The following is an 18,703-nucleotide window of genomic DNA, read 5'->3' on the forward strand; positions in this document are numbered from 1 at the left end:
TATACTGACATTGTTGTACCTGTTTTTAAACCGCTCCTAATGTTGCTAGGCAAGATAGATAGTAGATGTGAAACAGAAATAAGAACACTCGGGAGTGAGTATACACATTCTGCACTTGAATGAGACGCACAATGTCAACTCCCCCTACCGTTACACAATTCTTGATCTAAACCTCAGCTTTCTCCTTGAGCTCTTTGTTACTGCAGCCTAAGATTCTAACATGTTGTGATCTCCTTTTCACCCCTGGGCAGCTAGCTGCATAATCACACTCCCAAAACTCATGGCGATCGCAAGATTGAGAGGCTAATGGCCAGTATCATTGAATCTCAACAGATGGATAAAAGGGAGGGAGAGGAGGGTAGATGTCCTTAGAGGGGTTTCTTTTGATATCACACAGACAAAGAACACCACTTATGGATAACGCTGAGGCGGAGTCAGTATTGTTGAAATGATCTGCACCAATATCGATGCATGTTATTGTCATGCAAATACCCTAGATGGTGATGGTGGTGATAAGCAGTGTGTACAGTTCCCCAGAAAAATCCAATGGAGACGAGAATTTAACATTTATCAAACCAATCCCACATTAGAACATTATCTCAATTTCATGGAAATATGTTAAAAGTTTCTCATTAGTTAGTTAGTCAAGTTTTATTATTTTATAGAAATCAATTTTAATCAGCCTCCACAACAATGTTAAGGACCCTGGGACTGAACACCTCCCGCTGCAACTGGATGCTGGACTTCCTGACGGGCCGCCCGCAGGTGATGACGGTAGGAAATAACATATCCTCCACGTGGCCATGTACGACTCCAACCCCATTAAGTTTGCTTACGACACGACGGTGGTAGGCCTGGTCACAGACAACAGTGAAACAGCCTATAGGGAGGAGTTCAAAGACCTGGCAGTGTGGTGCCAGGACAACAACCTCAATGTCAGAAAGACAAAGGAGCTGATCATGTACTACAGGAAATGGAGGGTTGAGCACGCCCCCATTCGAAACGACGGGGCTGTAGTGGAGCGGGACGATCGCTTCAAGTTCACTGAAGATCTATCATGATCCACACACACCAACACAGTTGTGAAGAGGGCACGACAACGCCTCTTCCTCCTCTGGAGGCTGAAAAGATTTGGCAATATTTGGCATCTACAGCTGTACCATTGAGACATATTGACTGACTGCATCACCACTTGGTAAGGCAACTGCTTGGCATCTGACCGCAAGGCACTACAGAGGGTAGTGTGTGCTGCCCATTACATCACTGGGGTCAAGCTCCCTACCTACTATTTTTGTTCAGCATAGTTAGTCCATGTAGCTATTTGGCCATCTGCATTGGCCCTTTTCCCACAAGCTTTTTTTTGACTCGTCACATACGCTGCTGCTACTGTTTATTATCTATCCTGTTGCCTAGTTACTTTATTCCTAGTTATATGTACATACCTCAGTTTCCTCATACCCCTGCACACCGACTCGGTACTGTCTTGGTGTGCAGGGACCATGTTATTTTGTTGTTGATGTGGACACCAAGGAACTTGAAGCTCTCAACCTGCTCCACTACAGCCCCGTCGATGAGAATGGGGGCGTGCTCAGTCCTCTTTTTCCTGTAGTCCACAATCATCTCCTTTGTCATGATCACATTGAGGGAGAGGTTGTTGTCCTGGCACCACACGGCCAGGTCTCTTACCTCCTCCCTATAGGCTCTCGTCGTTGTCGGTGGTCAGGCCTACCACTGTTGTGTCATCTGCAAACGTAATGCTGGTGTTGGAGTTGTGCCTGGCCGTGCAGTCATGAGTGAACAAGGAGTACAGGAGGGGACTGAGCACGCACCCCTGAGGGGCCCCTGTGTTGAGGATCAGCGTGGCAGATGTGTTGCTACCTACCCTTACCACTTGGGGGTGGCCCGTCAGGAAGTCCAGAATCCAGTTGCAGAGGGAGGTGTTTAGTCCCAGGGTCCTTAGCTTATTGATGGTGGCACTATGGTGTTGAATGCTGAGCTGCAGTCAATGAATAGCATTCTCACATAGGTGTTCCTTTTGTCCAGGTGGGAAAGGGCAGTGTGGAGTGCAATAGAGATTGCATCATCTGTGGATCTGTTGGGGCAGTATCCAAATTGGAGTGTGTCTAGGGTTTCTGGGATAATGGTGTTGATGGTGTTGATGTGAGCCACGACCAGCCTTTCGAAGCACTTCATGGCTACAGAAGTGAGTGCTACGGGTCGGTAGTTGTTTAGACAGGTTACCTTAGCGTTCTTGGGCACAGGCACTATGGTGGTCAACTTAAAACATGTTGGTATTACAGACTCGGACAGGGAGAGGTTTAAAATGTAATTGAAGAGACTTTCCTGTTGGTCAGCGCATGCCCGCAGTACACATCCTGGTAATCCGTTTGGCCCGGCCCTGCGGCCTTGCCAATGTTGACCGGTTTAAAGGTCTTAATCACATCGGCTGCGGAGAGCGCGATCACACAGTCTTCCAGAACAGCTGGTGCTCTCATGCATGTTTCAGTGTTATTTGCCTCGAAGCGAGCATAGAAGTATGGTTTGCAAGCCCTGCCACATCCGACAAGCGTTAGAGCTGGTGTGGTACGATTCGATCTTAGTCCTGTATTGACGCTTTGCCTGTTTGATGGTTCGTCTGAGGGCATAGCGGGATTTCTTATAAGCTTCCGGGTTAGAGTCCCACTCATTGAAAGCGGCAGCTCTAGCCTTTAGCTCAGTGTGGATGTTGCCTGTAATCCATGGCTTCTGGTTGGGGTATGTACATACGGTCACTGTGGGGACGGCATCATCGATGAAGCCAATGACTGATGTGGTGTACTCCTCAATGTCATTGGAAGAATCCTGGAACATATTCCAGTCTATGCTAGCAAAACAGTCCTGTAGTTTAGCATCTGCTTCATCTGACCACTTTTTTTTTTATTGATCTAAGCAGGAATCAGGAGGATAGAATTATGGTCAGATTTTCCGAATGGAGGGCAAGGGAGAGCTTTGTATGTGTCTCTGTGTGTGGAGTAAAGGTGGTCCAGAGTTTTTTTCCCTCTGGTTGCACATTTAACATGCTGATAGAAATTTGGTTAAATGGATTTAAGTTTGCCTGCATTAAAGTCCCCGGCTACTAAGAGTGTCGCTTCTGGGTAAGCGTTTTCTTGTTCGCCTGTGGCAGAATACAGCTCATTCAATGTTGTCTTAGTGCCAGCCTCTGATGGTGGTGGTATGTAAAACAGCTACGAAAAATACAGATAAACTCTCTAGGTAGGTAGTGTGGTCTACAGTTTATCATGAGATACTCTACCTCAGGTGAGCAATAGCTCAAGACTTCCTTAAATATCGTGCACCAGCTGCTATTTACAAAAATACATAGACCGCCGCCCCTTGTCTTACCAGAAGCCGCTGTTCTATCCTGCCGGTGCAGCGTATAACCAGCCAGCTGTATGTTGATAGTGTCGTCGTTCAGCCACATCTCCGTAAAGCATAAGATATTACAGTTTTGAATGTCCCGTTGGTAGTTTAATCTTCCGCGTAGGTCATCTATTTTATTGTCCAAAGATTGCAAGATTGCTAGCAGAATGGAAGGAAGTTGGGGTTTATTCGATCGCCTACAAATTCTCAGAAGGCAGCCCGCCCTCCAACCCCTTTTTCTCCACCTCCTCTTCACGCATTTCACGGGGATCTGGGCTGTTCCCGAAGAAAGCAGTATATAATTTGCGTCGGCCTCGTCAGACTCGTTAAAGGGAAAAAATGATTTTGCCAGTCCGTGGTGAGTAATTGCAGTCCTGATGTCCAGAAGTTATTTTCGGTCATAAGAGACGGTAGCGGCAACATTATGTACAAAATAAGTTTTCAAAAACAAGTTACAAACAACACAAATAAACAAACAAAAAAACACAATCGGTTGGGGGCAAGTAAAACGTTTGCCTTCTTCTCCGGTGCCATCTTACAAACCGTGAAGAGGGCACGACAAAACCTATTCCCCCTCAGAAGACTGAAAAGATTTGGCATGGGTCCTCAGATCCTCAAAAGGTTTTACAGCTGCACCTTCAAAGCCTGGTATGGCATCTGCTCGGCCTCCGACCGCAAGGCACTACAGAGGGTAGTACGAACGGCCCAGTACCTTACTGGGGCCAAGCTTCCTGCCATCCAGGACCTCTATACCAGGCGGTGTCAGAGGAAGGCTCTAAAATTTGTCAAAGAGTCCAGCCACCCTAGTCATAGACTGTTCTCTCTGCTACCGCACGGCAAGCGGTACCGGAGCGCCAAGTCTAGGTCCAAGAGGCTTCTAAACAGCTTTTACCCCAAGCCATAAAAACACCTAATCAAATGGCTACTCAGACTATTTGCATTGCCCCCACCCCCCTTTCACAGCGCTGCTACTCTCTGTTATCATCTATGCATAGTCACTTTAATAACTCCACCTACATGTACATATAACCTCAACTAACTGGTGCCCCCGCACATTGACTCTGTACCGGTACCCCCTGTATATAGTCTCGCTATTGTTATTTTACTGCTGCTCTTTAATTACTTGTTACTTTTATTTCTTATCTGTATTTTTTTGAACTGCATTAAGTAAGCATTTCACGGTAAGGTGTACCTGTTGTATTCGGTGCATGTGACTAATAAAATTAGATTTGATTTACTGGTACCCCGTGTATATAGCAAAGTTATTGTGTGTATATTATTACCTTTATTATTACGTGTTATGACTTTTCTATTGTTTATATTTTCTTTCTCTCTGCATTGTTGGGAAGGGCCCATAAGCATTTCACTGTTAGTCTACATCTGTTGTTTACATAGCATGTGACAAATAACATATGATTTGATTTGAATGTATTATAAGCATACTGATAATTCTAGCAGTGGAGTGGACAGATGTTGGGCCTCTGTAGCCCAAAAGACTAGGGTTGCCAAGGCAACTGGCTCAGTGTCCCCTGCTGTTGTCACTCTTCCTTGGTCATTGATCACCTCTCATCTCACCAGCTCTCTCTGATGGCATTGTCTGTGCACATACATACCCTCTTTAAAATATAGTAAATATATTTTCTTATGTATTTTATTGATAATGCAGGATAAAGGAAAAACTGCACATTTCCAGATATATTTTGTTCAATCCAATCAACTATCAGGTTGTCATTGCAACAAAAACAACAACACTAACTCATCATGGGGCTCATCATACAGTTAATTTTCAAAGGCATTGAGAATGTGCTAACACTCGTTCAGCATTGATTTTGCAAGGTCCAATGTTTTGCAAATGACTATCTTAAAAATACAAAATTCAAAAACAATTGGCATTTATTTATAATCGGGACATAAAGTTCACATATGCTACAGTATTATGCTTTATTTAGATCTACAGCAACCAGAGGCCAGGGTGAATGCAAAGTTTGAATTCATGTTTGACTGAACTGAGGATAAACTTGCGTTCTGCATGATCACCTATTCAAATCTCAACCTCTCACAAACGTCAGCAGTCAAACATGGTTCATTGAAGTAAAAAAAAAAAAAAGTTAAATATTACCTCCATGCATTTGTCAATTATCCACAATCAGATATTTCACCTTTGATCCTCGACAAAATCCATGTTAACACTACGTTCTGGGGCAGGGGAGGTCAAAGCTGGAATCCATATTTCCCAACAGTGGAGGCTTCTTCCTCAGCCTCTTCGCCTCGTTCTGCAGTTTCTGCCGGATGTATCCTTTAATTTCCACATCTGTCTTTCCAGGAAAAAAATACTGAACTGTCCCTGTGGAAATAGTCACATGAAATGTACATTTGCGGGCGGAACTCCCTTAAACAGAAATGATTACAGTTGTGCATAACACGTGTTTTTTTTTCTCTCATGTACGTCAATTCATAGAGGTGGTTGAAGGTTAGAAAACTAGGTCAAGAACAGTTAGGAAACATTGACAGTACAGTTATTATGCAAGTCAAAACCAAAGGCTACAACGATTGTAGATATTTATTTAAGACATTCCAACTATCTTTTTCAAACAATAATCAAATAAACATTAGCCTAATAATGCATTTTGCACTGAACCTCAGTGTTCTGTGCTGTCTTTATTATGTCTCCCAATAAGGTATGTTGAGGGAAAGGGTGCTTACTCAGTATGGCCTGGACCTCCTCAGTAGGGAGAGCAGGTTTGGTCTGAGACCTCTTGTGGTACACCAGCCCTGAGATGGAGTGGGATGCTAGGCAGTCCCTCTCATACAGCCCTCGCAACAGGTCATTGGTCAGTTTCTGAGCTGTAGTGCCAGTGTTGCACCGTTCCAACAACTCTGGGGTAATGAACTGAGGACAAAATAAGATGTGTATATGTAAGACTTGGAGACTGACAACCAGTTCAAAAGAGGGTGTGGGTGTAGGTCAAGTTTTTTTTTTTTTTACACCAAATATTCCAACAGGAAAATTAAAATAAGTGTTATTTCTGGTAGAACCTCATCCATTTATTTAAATGTTTTATCCCATTTCGTGCCTCTTGAACATGACCAAAAATCAGTGTAGTGGTTTATCTGTACCTCAGTGAAGAGTCCATCCCTATGGTGCCTGTGTAGTTTCTGGGGTAAGGCCCCCTGTTTCTCCCACTGCCCAATCATCCCAGTTGGGCAGGCCAGTAAATCTGGGGTCATGGCATCTCCACTGACAAGTCCTACAGTTAGGCTGGGACGTGATGCTTGGACAGATGTCTTGCTGTCCTCATTCGACCACCTCTGGGTCTTTTCTATCAGGGCTTTGAGGTTTCTGGACAGCTCTCCACAAGCTGTCGAGTCATCCACACAAAATGTCCTAAACATTTAACTTCACTCTGGATCAAATGTGTAAAGTTTCAAGAGGATTTCATTCATTCATTTTAATCCCCTCACCTGTAAGGCACTGAATTTGGTCTTTCAAGCTTTCCATCTCTCTTTGCATGCAAATCACCATAGGAATGAGTTTCATCTTGGAGTATGACTGCAGAAACTCTGACTCCTGCCATGACAATGCAAAATCAGAATTGGATGTTGGATATTGGAAGGAATGTTCAAGATAACATCACATCACAAATTGTCCACACCTGTACAGAAAGAGTGGGTTGTGTGTGTGTATAGGCTTACCTCTGTATTGGAATTGCTGTCCCTCAGGTGATACAAGTTAGGACTGCCCAGCTCAAAAGCCTGTAAAAAAATAGGATTTCAACGTTTGTATACAATCATCCAAAGTTTTAACTATTTTATTACCATTACGAACTTTCTCTGAAATAAGACATTGACAAGTAACTTTCAAAACCTATTGCATGAGATACCCGTTATAACAGGAAAACATAAAAAATGACTACTTTGAAGTTGTGACATAAAGTAACAAAACATATAAATGCACACTACACTCAGTCCAAAAAAGAGCCGCCTTTTGTTCAATGGAGAAGCAGTTCATTTAGTACCATGTTTTACCCCGTTGTTCTCCATGCTTGCACCCCAAGCCTAGTGTCCATTGGTCAAATCACAGCTAACAACAACATATGCCATACATGGTGGTGCATTTATTATAGAATAGACATGTTTCAAGATATACAGTATGTAACTGTATAAGTAACAAACCCGTGTCCACTTCTGGAAGCCGGCTGAGGATAAAGAATTTTCTTCGACTGTCTCTTTATCAAGATACATCTGTTTTCTTCTTTTCTGCGCCCCATTCTGATAGACAGTTATGGCATGATACAGTTAAAACACGTTTATTCAAACTCACAGCATAGTTGTTAATATTTTAAGATCAAAATGTTATCAAAATGTTATGACAATAGGCTACTCTTACAAAGCTTACATCTACTTTTTGAGCCCCGTCTTCATCTTCTTCACTTTCGTAGTCAAGGACTCGTTTCGCCTTTGATTTCCTTCTCATATTTCTATTCCATTAACTGCCTTGCAGAAAAACTGTGCCCAGCATACTGCACGTGTTCAAAATATTGGGGAAGACTGATAAGTGAAAGTGTCCTGGGTAAACGGAGGATGGGACGCTTGCTGTCTTTCTTCTACTCCAGAACCATCGTTCGAAGACATCCCCTTTGATGCCAAAACAGAGAGAGGGAGTGAGGATTTTATACACTGAGGCGTAACGTGGCACTGTTACGTTGTAGCCGTGAATGATTCGATAATGATTTGTATCCCTCTCAGTTACATTGTACCTTTTGCTACCTAATACGTCACTTTGGGTGATGATAATCAGAAAATTACTTTTAATTTTACCAATAAGAATTGGAAGAGTATTTTCATTCCTTTTTCTTTCTATTATAATTATTGACACTATCAAAGCATACTTTTTTTGATGCATGTATGCATTGCATTAAACAGTCAAAGCAATACTTTTGTTGAGAGATGATATGCTTGTGTGGTGATGTAACTGAGAAATTCGTCACAGTTTCAGTTAATTTGCTACAGATTGATAGTTCATAAACATATTTTCTTGAAAAGAAGATGCATTCTTTGAAATACTGGTCGATTGATAGTTTAGAAAAATACCATTACATTCACAGAAAAGACTAAGAGAAATATGTATTCATAGTGTATTACAATGGCTTTACTGTATGTGCCACAAAATACAAAGAGCATGTATGCTCTCCAAAAATAGATTTTTAATGACACATCATGATGCATTTGAGCAATGTCTGCAAGCCAAATTGAAGTTGATAACTGTGATAAAAATTACATTTTTAACAACTTTTTGTCCACATCCTGGATATGTATCAATCCAATCTTAATTAAACTTTTAATAAATTGTAAAAAATAAAAATAAAAAAGTTAATTAAACAGTGGATGTTTTGCCTGCTTAAATGTGCTCTCTTGTGATCTGGTAGCATCCATCCATCATGATCACTCACAAAAATCCATTATCCTTTACTCAAATACCGATTTTGTCTCTGTGGAAATTAACCGGAGGTCTCTTTGAGTAACAAAACCTATGAAAGTATGAATTATCCCAATAAACTTCATAAATTGGAGATGGTGTGGAGATGAAGATTGGGTTATTCAACCAAGTTGGACAGTCATGGGCTGCTCTTCCTGTTCCACTACCTCGCTGTTGGGTTAACCCTTACCTGTCACATCCTGATCTGTTTCACCTGTCTTTGTGCTTATCTCCACCCCCCTCCAAGTGTTGCCATCTTCCACATTATCCCCAGTGTACGTATACCTGTGTTCTCTGTTTGTCTGTTGCCAGTTCGTTTTGTTTCGTCTAGCTTTCCAGTGTTTTACCCGTGTTCCTGTCTTGCTCTACTGTAGTTCCTGTTTTCTAGCTATCCCGGTTTTTGACCATTCTGTTGCCCTGACCCTGAGCCTGCCTGCCGTTCTGTACCTTGTCACACCACCCTGGATTACTGGCCTCTGCCTGCCCTGACCCTGAGCCTGCCTGCCATTCTGTACATTTCGGACTCTGCTCTGGACTACTGACCTCTGCCTGCCCTTAACCTGTCATTTGCCTGCCCCCCTGTTTCTGTAATAAACTTTTGTTACTTTGAAACTGTCTGTATCTGGGTCTTTTCCTGAGCCTTGATACTACAAAGTTGTGTTATGCACTGACTGCCTCAGACTCAGAGTGATAGTTGGACACGAGAGCAGGATACATGGCAGACACTGTAAAGACATACAGACAGTAGAGTTAGAAACATGTATTTACGTGTCACTCCACAATGATACAATAATACAAAATGCTGATTTTTTTTCCCTCATTAAAAACAATCATAGTCAAACACGTTACAGACGTCATCTATATTGCATTACCACATCTGCGGTCACGTCTGGCTCAGTTGGTAGAGCATGGCGCTTGCATCGCCAGGGTTGTTGGTTTGATTCTCACGGGGGACAGTAGGAGTTACTGACAAAACCATGATGACTGTTCATTCTCTTATAGCTCTATGCTCAATCTACCTAGTAGTACGTAGACTTTGCTTAAATTCCGCTGTCTGTATTATGTCTCTAAATGTTGTCTACCACAAGCAGCAACATACAGGTATCACCAAGTAAAAATCTGAGTTGTCTGTAAATGTACTTGACAAATAAATAGTGCTTTTGATTCAGATAATGGAAAACCTTAATTCTATTTCTAGGGGTAAACCTACCCTATGCCAGATATACCATGGTATTATTAACACAAATTATAGGAACACGTGTATTTAGGCCTACACACAAAAGCTCACACAAGATTTTGTCCCTATGGCGTGGTCTCTGTGGGAAAAGCTGTGACATAACGTGTAAGGAATGAGCCATATGACTATGAGGGGTGTATGGTAGCTTTATCGTTCTGCCTCTGAACAAGGCAGTTAACCCACTGTTCCTAGGCTGTCATTGTAAATCAGAATTTGTTCTTAACTAATTTGCCTAGTTAAAAAAGGTTAATTGTAAAAGAAATTAGCCTTAAGTTAAGTTTCAATCAAAAGTTATATATTTCTGAGCAATTTATCAGGCATTCTTAAGAAGTTATGTTGGAAATTGTATCTCTTATCTCCTGGATCATCCAGCAGTTTGGGGATTAAAATAAGAGGATGAAAATAATAGAAAGTAAAATAAAAATGTAAAGAAACAAACATGATATAAAACACATGCTGTTACACAGGCATAATATCCAATGCATAATTGTGAAACCAGTTGTTCACTTTCTGTGTGAATTATTATATAATTAATAGGCCTAGCCCCATCCTATTTCTGAAACGAATTTGACGTTTAGCCCACAAAAATCGATTAATTGTATAGAAAGGGCGGATTGTTGTATTCGATTTCTATTTTAAATCTATAATATGACATGGAGTTTACTTTTTTTCAGTCTAACTGAAGTTAATAATTGATTTGTGAAGCCAGGGATTAAATTCGGTGATTTTCACTGCGGTGATGAAAACATGCGCACTAGAATATTCTACGCATGCTCTGTGGGAAGCCTTGTTTTGGCGTCAGACGCGCTGCTGCTAGCTAGAAAATTGGAAATATTGCAAGTCATGGTGGGCCATTCAATGGGGGGAAAGGGTGGATAATGACTTTGGGTAATGCTTATAACACATATGAGAGAACTCTTCTGGATTCAGATAATGGTTATAGAAGTTGGCCGACTTGTGGGCATACAGGCAAATGTATAAAATCTTCACGCGTAAGTATGAAATAGGTTTTAGCTAGCTAGCCAACTAGCTTTGTTAGCTAGCTACAGAACGTTAGATTGCGTTAGCTTGTAGCTAATTGTGCTTGTGTTTTTTGACAAGCGATTTAAAGTTAGCAGATGGATTATCTGCTTCTTGTGTCTACATTTATTTGAGTGGCAATACAAAACATTGTTTAAAATACATTGTAACCGTTACGTTAGCTAGCTAACTAACGTTACATTTTAGCAATTTCTCTTTCCCCGTTGCTGTCACATCAACATCCCGCCCCAATCTTTTCCCATTGGCAAACATTTGTGAGGATCCCATGTTGTGCTTGTGCCCTTGTTTTGTTAATGGTTCACCAGCCTGTCTGTTGTCACTGCGCCACTTGTTGCTAGGGAGGTTGCTTGATAGCGGAAGTGAGCGCTATCAACACTTCCCACTGGAGTCTGGACGATAAATACCGTTGGATGCTAGCTATGATTTTGTTAGGTTGCCTACTTTTAAACACTATTGATGTATAAACTGATGCATCGTTTTTATTGGTATTAATTTAATGTTATTTTGTATACATCGGTAAACTGGAGCTCTTGAAAAGAAAATGGATGAGAGGGAGACTGCAAGGGATGGGTGAGAGGGAGACCGCTAGGGATGGGTGTCAGGAAGCGTAGCTACTGGAGGAGAACCCAAGAGACCCTCCCTCTTTCACCTATCTATTCCTGCACTGGCCTTGGTGATCCATTTCAGTTGTTCTGCATTGTCAGGTTGGCTTGTCTATTTGGTCTTCATCTTAAATTGGGGTTGAGGTGCAGTGTGTCCTCTAGAGACAGTGGCCATTAAACCTTTCCGCGGGGACCCCAGTTCACAATTTAGTTGTAGTCATGAACTAGCTCCCCTGATTTACCTAGTCAAGGGTTTTATGATTAGTTGACATCTGGAATCAGGTGTGAGGTCCCCAGGAAGAAAAACCACTGCTATAGAAAGTGAAAATGTAATGGTTTGCTGCTAAGAAGTAGGGTTCTAATTGTTCTCTCCCATAGAAATATGTGGAATGTGAGACTGTTTGTTATCTCATTTATTGCCTCTGCACTGGCAGTGCATATGATTGGTTTATGGTTATGAGTTCAGTGTGCATTTTATTTGGCTATTCATGTTGGTTTTATCAGTGAATTTGGTCATCTTAAATCATGTGTGGCTGACAAGCCTGTTTGTTTCAACTTATAAGGCCATACTCACATTTAATTTGGCCTAAACAATGTTTGATGCATTCTGCAGCTGTTATGACATATTATTTTGACATTATGTAATGTAATCTTTTTTTCTGTGACTAAGTGAAATTTGATGGTAGAACACAGGCTCAGGTTGACCTAAACTTATTTACTCAACAAGTTCATATTTTTTTTTAAATCTTGTCATTACATTTTAAAGGCATCAACACCTAGAAAAGGATGTTTAATTTGTCCTTGATCTCTCTCTCTCTCTCTCTCTCTCTTTCTCTCTCTGTGCAGATATGGGAGGACTTACTAATGGGGAAGACCAAAACCTGACCTAGAAAACAGTTCAGCCTTTGACTGATATTGGACTCCCATACAAGACCACAGAAACCCTCTACATTCTATTCACATCATAAGCAAACTCCAAAAGTCGCTCTTCACTTCTGTCATATCTGCAATTTTCATACTTTCATTCTTTATCAGTCAATCTCAATATCAACAATTGTGGAGCTCAATTTTTCTGTTTCTATTTATTTTTTACTTATTTTTTTTACTTTCACTTTTTGTTCCTTTGTAAAGAAATGCTTTACCTGAAAAAGTACTTCACAGAGGGCCTGATTCAGTTCACCATCCTCCTGAGTCTCATTGGGGTGCGGGTGGACCTGGACACCTACCTGAGCAATCAACTGCCCCCACTGCGAGAGATCATCCTAGGCCCCAGCTCGGCCTACACCCAGACGCAGTTCCACAACCTCCGCAACACGCTGGACGGGTATGGCATCCATCCCAAGAGTGTGGACCTCGACCAGTTCTTTACCACCCGCCGGCTGCTGAACCAGGTGCGCCAGCTAGATTGCTTGTCAGTGCCCAGTCCAGAACTGAGCACGTGGCTGGTGCACCGCGACCCTGAGACTGTGGTGTCCGCCGCCAGCCAGCCCAGCCCCAGCATCACCCTGGACAATGGGACCGGCCTGGAGGACGTGAACAACTCCGAAGCCCCGGTCATGAGGGGGGGCGGCGGAGCGCCTGAGTCCACCTACAATCTGAGTGGAGAGGACCGAACCCTGGGAGCTGTGGCCCCCGAGGACAGCCAGGAGCAGGGCAACAGGGAGGGCAACGCTGACCTCACCAAAGAGGTAAGAAAGCATGCAATGATCTCACCTCTACTCAGGATCACAAGACTAGGGCAAGTCTATCGTAATGTACAGGGATATATTACTAGGAGCTTACTGTATTTAGCTGTCAATCAGAGACCCATTGTATGTCTGAACCTTGATAAAACACAATTGTAATCAAATGGAAGTTCTCTGGCATTGTGTAATCTGCATTATTATAATGTAATTTTTCCTACATTAGAATCATTCTTTCCCCTAATAGTCACAGGACCACCACTCAAGACGCAGTGTGGTTTTGGGCCAAACACTAAGCCATTGTTAAAGCTCTAGAATGAACAGAGTCTCCCACTGGAGTGGAATCACATGCTTTTATGGTAATTAAGTGGCTACAGTTGAATCAGTGGGCTTAGCTTCTAGTTACATGATCTGAAGTTTAAATCTTATGTATATCGCCACGTGTTGACCTATCTGAGGATGAAAATATAATGTAAAGCCAACCATATCACAGCTGAAGCCATCTTTTGGCAATTGCACCACAGTCAAGTAGTTTTCTCTCCTTGAAGTGCTTTTGATTTAGAATTAAGTTGTGTAAGACAAGATGGTGTACAACTCAATCAAGAGGGCTCTTTGTAGTCCTGACATCTTTCTCATCTGACATGTTTTTTTCAGGACATTGATTTGATTGACATCCTGTGGCGACAGGATATCGACCTTGGCGCAGGACGGGAAGTGTTCAACTACAGCAGCCGCCAGAAGGAGAGCGAGGCGGAGAAGCCCAGCCCAGAGGAGAAGAAGGAAGGGACAGAGGCACAGGAGAGCTGGAGGAACGGAGTGAACCTTCAAGAGGCTCAGCCTGTGGATGGAGAGACAGGGGAAAGCATACCAGAGCAGGTAGCTAAGGGCACAGATTGTGTTTCATGATCCTGTGTCCACTGCAGTTGATAGTTAAGGGAGTGACCTCTGTGCTGTCTGCCCCTCCCCCTCAGCTCACAAGCCTTGGCTCTCAGACCTCACTGTCTCTGCAGGAATGCCTGAGGCTGCTTGAGGCCACCTTCCCTTTCGGAGAAGAATCTCCTGAGGTAAAGACATTTGCAAGTTGTCTCAGGAGACAGTAATGTCTTCATTTAAATTAAGTTAAACAAACCATGATATTACAAAAGGTAGATTGCCTTTATGGTCTATTATAATCTCAACATGTTTGTGAGATAATTTTTAAGGTAAACATCTTATCAGTTCGTAGCCCCTGTAGTCACTGCTGAGCTTGCAGTGGCCAATGAAGAAGCTCCATCCACATCTCAGGGGCTGCCACTGCCTCCCCCGTTGCCCCAGCCTGTGCCCCAGTTGGACCTGGAGCAGCAGTGGCAAGACATCATGGCTATCATGGAACTACAGGTTTGTACTTGTGCTTTAATCACAACTGGTTCTCCCAATAAATATATATTTTTGTTATTAGATGTTCTATAACCAGGTTTTTCCTCTTTGAAGGAAATGGAGGTTAACAACACCTCTGAGAACTCCTTCCTCAGCACTACTTCCAACAGTGCCAATACCAGTGGCAGCACAACTGAGTCAGGCTCGGTTGAAAGCTTTGGACTTACTCGTTCCTCCACCCTTATACACCAAGATGTCAGCCTTCACCAGGCCTCCCTCCCTAGCTGCAGTCAGGATTTTCCCACGCTTTTCAATCCAGAGATTGATGGCACTGGCACCCCACGCCCTCCCTTGCTTAGAATGTCCTCCAGCTCCAACTCCTCCAGCGTCAACTCTACATTCGGAGCCACCAACCTGACTGGACTCTTTCTCCCACCGCCTCTAAACAGCACCAACAACATCACTTCGACCCCAGTGTTGCCTGACCCCTTCAGCAGTCTGCTGGAGGAGTCTATGCTGGATGAGATCAGCCTGCTGGACCTGGCGATGGAGGAGGGCTTCAGCCAGGCCCAGGCCTCTCAGTTGGAGGATGAACTCGACTCAGACTCAGGCCTCTCACTGGACTCCAGTCACAGCCCGGTCTCCCCGAGCAGCTCTGAGACCTCCTGCTCCTCTGCCGCCTCCTCCTCCTCCACCTCTGCCACCTTCTCAGAGGAAGGGGCTGTGGGATACAGCACTGACTCTGAGTCAGTCACTGTGGAACCAGAAGAAGGTGCTGTGGGGGGCTACCAACCCGAATTCAACAAGCTCTGCCGCATGAGCTATCAAGACCCTTCCCAGTTCCATGGGCTCCCTCAGCTTGACAACATCAACCACAATCACTCTTACAATTTACCACTGTCTTCCTCGGTAGATGAACACCCAGAGCTACCGATTCCCACTGGCAAGAAAATGGGCCGCGAGAAGCAGTCGAAGCTTCAGCCCCAACAGGACTTCCTGGACAAACAGTCGAGTCGCGACGAGCGCCGGGCTCGGGCCATGAAGATCCCCTTCTCAAATGAGAAGATCATCAATCTGCCTGTAGAGGAGTTCAACGAGCTTCTGTCCAAGCACCACCTGAGCGAGGCCCAACTGGCCCTTGTTCGCGACATTCGTAGACGTGGCAAGAACAAGATGGCGGCCCAGAACTGCCGGAAGCGCAAGCTGGATACCATCATCAACCTGGAGCAAGGGGTGCACGACATGCGTCGTGACAAGGCGCGACTTCTGAAGGAGAAGATGGAGTTTATTCGCTCCATCCGTCAGATGAAGCAGAAAGTGCAAAGCCTCTACCAGGAAGTGTTCACCCAGCTTCGGGATGAGGAGGGCCGGCCCTACCCCCCCAGCGAGTACTCACTCCAGTACAGCGCCGACGGCAGCGTTCTGATCATGCCCCGCAACATGACAGATCAGCAGACCCGTAAGCCCGACAAGAAACAAAAGGACAAAAAGAAGTGAGGAGGAAGCTGCTGCCCTTTCTTTCATTTTGCTAAAATCACTAAGAACGATTTCTGCAGACGCAAGAGGTCTTTTTTTTCTTTAAGAAGATTCTTGTGAAGAGAAACATAGCATTGTTGACTACTCTTCCTGCATTAGGTTTTTTTCCCTTTTCTTTTTTGGTTCCTGCGTTTTCTCTGGAAAACGACTTTGAAGCAGTTCTTCATTTGAGTACTGGATTTATTGTTTAGGTGGGGGAAAAGGAATAAACAAGGAAAATAAGGGGTTGAAAGGATTCTCTGGATCCTATGGCACCAGCCCAGTGAAGAGGAAGTTGATAAATCATGTTATGAAGTGAAGGGACTGGTATCAAGTGGAGTTGAAGAAAAACAAACATTTAGTCAACATGAAATGGGGTGTAAATTCCAGCCCATTGTTAGTCAGCGTCAAACAGATTGTTAAACCAGATTTCTTGCTTGGGCCTTGACGTGATTGGTGGAGTGTTTCTGGAGTAAGTAGAAGAGGAAAGCCAAGAGAAACTTGAGATAAAAAGCAAGTCCATCATCTGGGATACCGTTATCTTATACCGCCGATAATAACCAAATTTGTATGGTTCACTTCACTTGTTTTCTAGGCAAATGTCTAGGTAGTCTTGACACTGCACTCATTCAAAATGTTTGTATTACAAACACCACCGTTTTTGATTGACCAATGTCATTGACTTTGAGTCTCTTTGACATAGAACTAGGACACTGGAACACAAAAAAAGAGAGGCTTGGAGAGTATTCTTGGGCTAGCCATGATGGTGGAGCATGATGGGTGTAGGAGATGGGACACTGAGGAAGAAGGCACACACTGCATAACAAATGTAACAGCTTCTGTATATCTATACATAGCACTGTAATTTGTCCTTCTAAGGCTTGGCTGTATGCATCGTGCCGTGTCTCTGGCTATCCCTCTGCCACAGGTTTAAGGATGAGCTCTTCTGGTCATTTTGTTTTAGTTTTCCACAATTTCTCATACTCTCCAGAATAAGATAGGTTAGAGGTCTTGCTTGATATCATCTTAGGTCTACTCCCTGCCCTTATTGCATCACACACCGTGTGTTGTGCCTGTAAACCACGTTGCAGGACAGGGAAACTCACAATATTGATTTGTGATAGGCCATTTTTTTGCAGGAACTACTGCATGAACTGCAGCCCTGTGGATGTTTCGCCTGTTAATTACTAATCATATGCACCCATCTTTACTGTCATTAACATTAAGTTGGTTGGTTTTCTTGTAAGGTGACAGAGATAAGCAGTTTGTCTGTCCAGTAATTACAGAGTGGTAGTCTTTGAAAGAGTAACTTGGGGATGTTGTTGTCATTCTATTTGATAGTGATCTGAAGCAATGGACAAGATTCAGTTGATGAATAGCCTAGTTGTCAGCTGCAATAGTTTACGGGTCATTCATTTGTGTCGTTAGAGAAGTCAATCTATTGAATCGAACTGACAAGAAGAATGTGTGAAGTGAGCACCTTGTTTTCGAATGCCTTTGTTTCACAAGCACATTTTATACATTTGTTGGTTTTACAAACAAAGGTTATTGGACTGTTTTCATTATGTTAGAAGTGCTATTATCTGAGCTTGTGTTTTATTAGGGTCAAAAATTGTGTTTTAGCATGTACCCCTAACAACAAAAAGATGATTAGTATTCCATTTAATGCGGCAGAGATGGCTGTTTAAAGAGAATTTGAGTACATTTGAGAGCCCCAGATCTACAGTAAAGGGGGGAAAAGAACTAAGTTGCTGCAATGATGAGGATGACCTATGTTCTTATTCATTCACATAACTTTCATTGTTCTTGTCATCACTAACCTGAGAGGGGAGCCAAGTAAAATACATTGCTTTTCATCAAATGTTTCATGCAGTACTAATACTTTTAGCAGGAAATACATTTGGGGCATCTCAATTTAAATGAAAAGAAATGAGACGGCTGTTAAGTTGTTAGTTCTTGCACTTGAGAAAACGTTTGACATATTCAGACATGCAACGTTCACCTGCATTGCAACACAATGCTAAACCCACTAAGTTATTACTACCCTTAGCGCACTGCATTTGTTTGTTCTGTAAATATTTAAATGTTTCATGTTTTGTCATTTCTGTAGTTTGTGTGTTTTGCACAGCCTTCTCACCCCTGCATTGGGTTTGGTTGTGCAGTTTCTTTGGTTTACTTTAAAATATTTGCTGGCAATCTGGGATTGTTATTTTATTGATTTAATAAAGTGTTTTTATTTTCATCTGACTGTGCATCATTTGCGTTATTAATAACAGGGTGAAATGTGTCCATAAGTATACTTTGGGGGGGGGGGATAGGATGTCCGTTCATTAAGTTGTGAAGATGAATACATCAAGCCTTTCTAAATGTAGCTATCCAACTATTTACACAAACT

General features: G+C 42.9%; 2 protein-coding genes across 7 annotated transcripts; one reads left to right on the forward strand and one right to left on the reverse strand.

Annotated features, from left to right (window-relative positions):
* Window positions 1-5,036: 5,036 nt before the first annotated feature.
* On the reverse strand, window positions 5,037-8,098 carry si:ch211-194k22.8 (uncharacterized). 3 transcript variants are annotated; one of them, XM_021564998.3, is made up of 7 exons: window positions 7,796-8,098; window positions 7,573-7,668; window positions 7,093-7,152; window positions 6,862-6,967; window positions 6,517-6,758; window positions 6,103-6,289; window positions 5,037-5,743 (listed from the first exon to the last, which is right to left on the reverse strand). In XM_021564998.3, exons 1-7 carry the CDS (start codon window positions 7,871-7,873, stop codon window positions 5,589-5,591), a joined length of 924 nt encoding a protein of 307 aa, XP_021420673.2. In that variant the 5' UTR covers window positions 7,874-8,098; the 3' UTR covers window positions 5,037-5,588. The 3 variants fall into 3 exon arrangements, with proteins under 3 accessions (XP_021420673.2, XP_021420672.2, XP_021420674.1); XM_021564997.3 differs by having other exon boundaries at window positions 7,787-8,055; XM_021564999.3 differs by lacking the exon at window positions 7,573-7,668 and having other exon boundaries at window positions 7,796-8,055.
* A 2,765-nt stretch (window positions 8,099-10,863) lies between these two features.
* nfe2l1b (nfe2 like bZIP transcription factor 1b) lies at window positions 10,864-18,555 on the forward strand. 4 transcript variants are annotated; one of them, XM_021564986.3, is made up of 6 exons: window positions 10,864-11,104; window positions 12,602-13,443; window positions 14,092-14,313; window positions 14,409-14,501; window positions 14,656-14,814; window positions 14,908-18,555. In XM_021564986.3, the coding sequence occupies exons 2-6, from the start codon at window positions 12,889-12,891 to the stop codon at window positions 16,288-16,290; spliced, it is 2,412 nt and encodes an 803-aa protein (XP_021420661.3). In that variant the 5' UTR covers window positions 10,864-11,104; window positions 12,602-12,888; the 3' UTR covers window positions 16,291-18,555. The 4 variants fall into 4 exon arrangements, with proteins under 4 accessions (XP_021420661.3, XP_021420663.3, XP_021420662.3 ...); XM_021564988.3 differs by having other exon boundaries at window positions 10,869-11,104; window positions 14,448-14,501; XM_021564987.3 differs by lacking the exon at window positions 10,864-11,104 and adding an exon at window positions 11,472-11,857.
* Window positions 18,556-18,703: the final 148 nt, after the last annotated feature.

Source organism: Oncorhynchus mykiss, chromosome 16 (genome assembly GCF_057628025.1).
Source record: "Oncorhynchus mykiss isolate SJ-2025 chromosome 16, ASM5762802v1, whole genome shotgun sequence".
NCBI classification, from domain to species: Eukaryota; Metazoa; Chordata; class Actinopteri; order Salmoniformes; family Salmonidae; genus Oncorhynchus; species Oncorhynchus mykiss.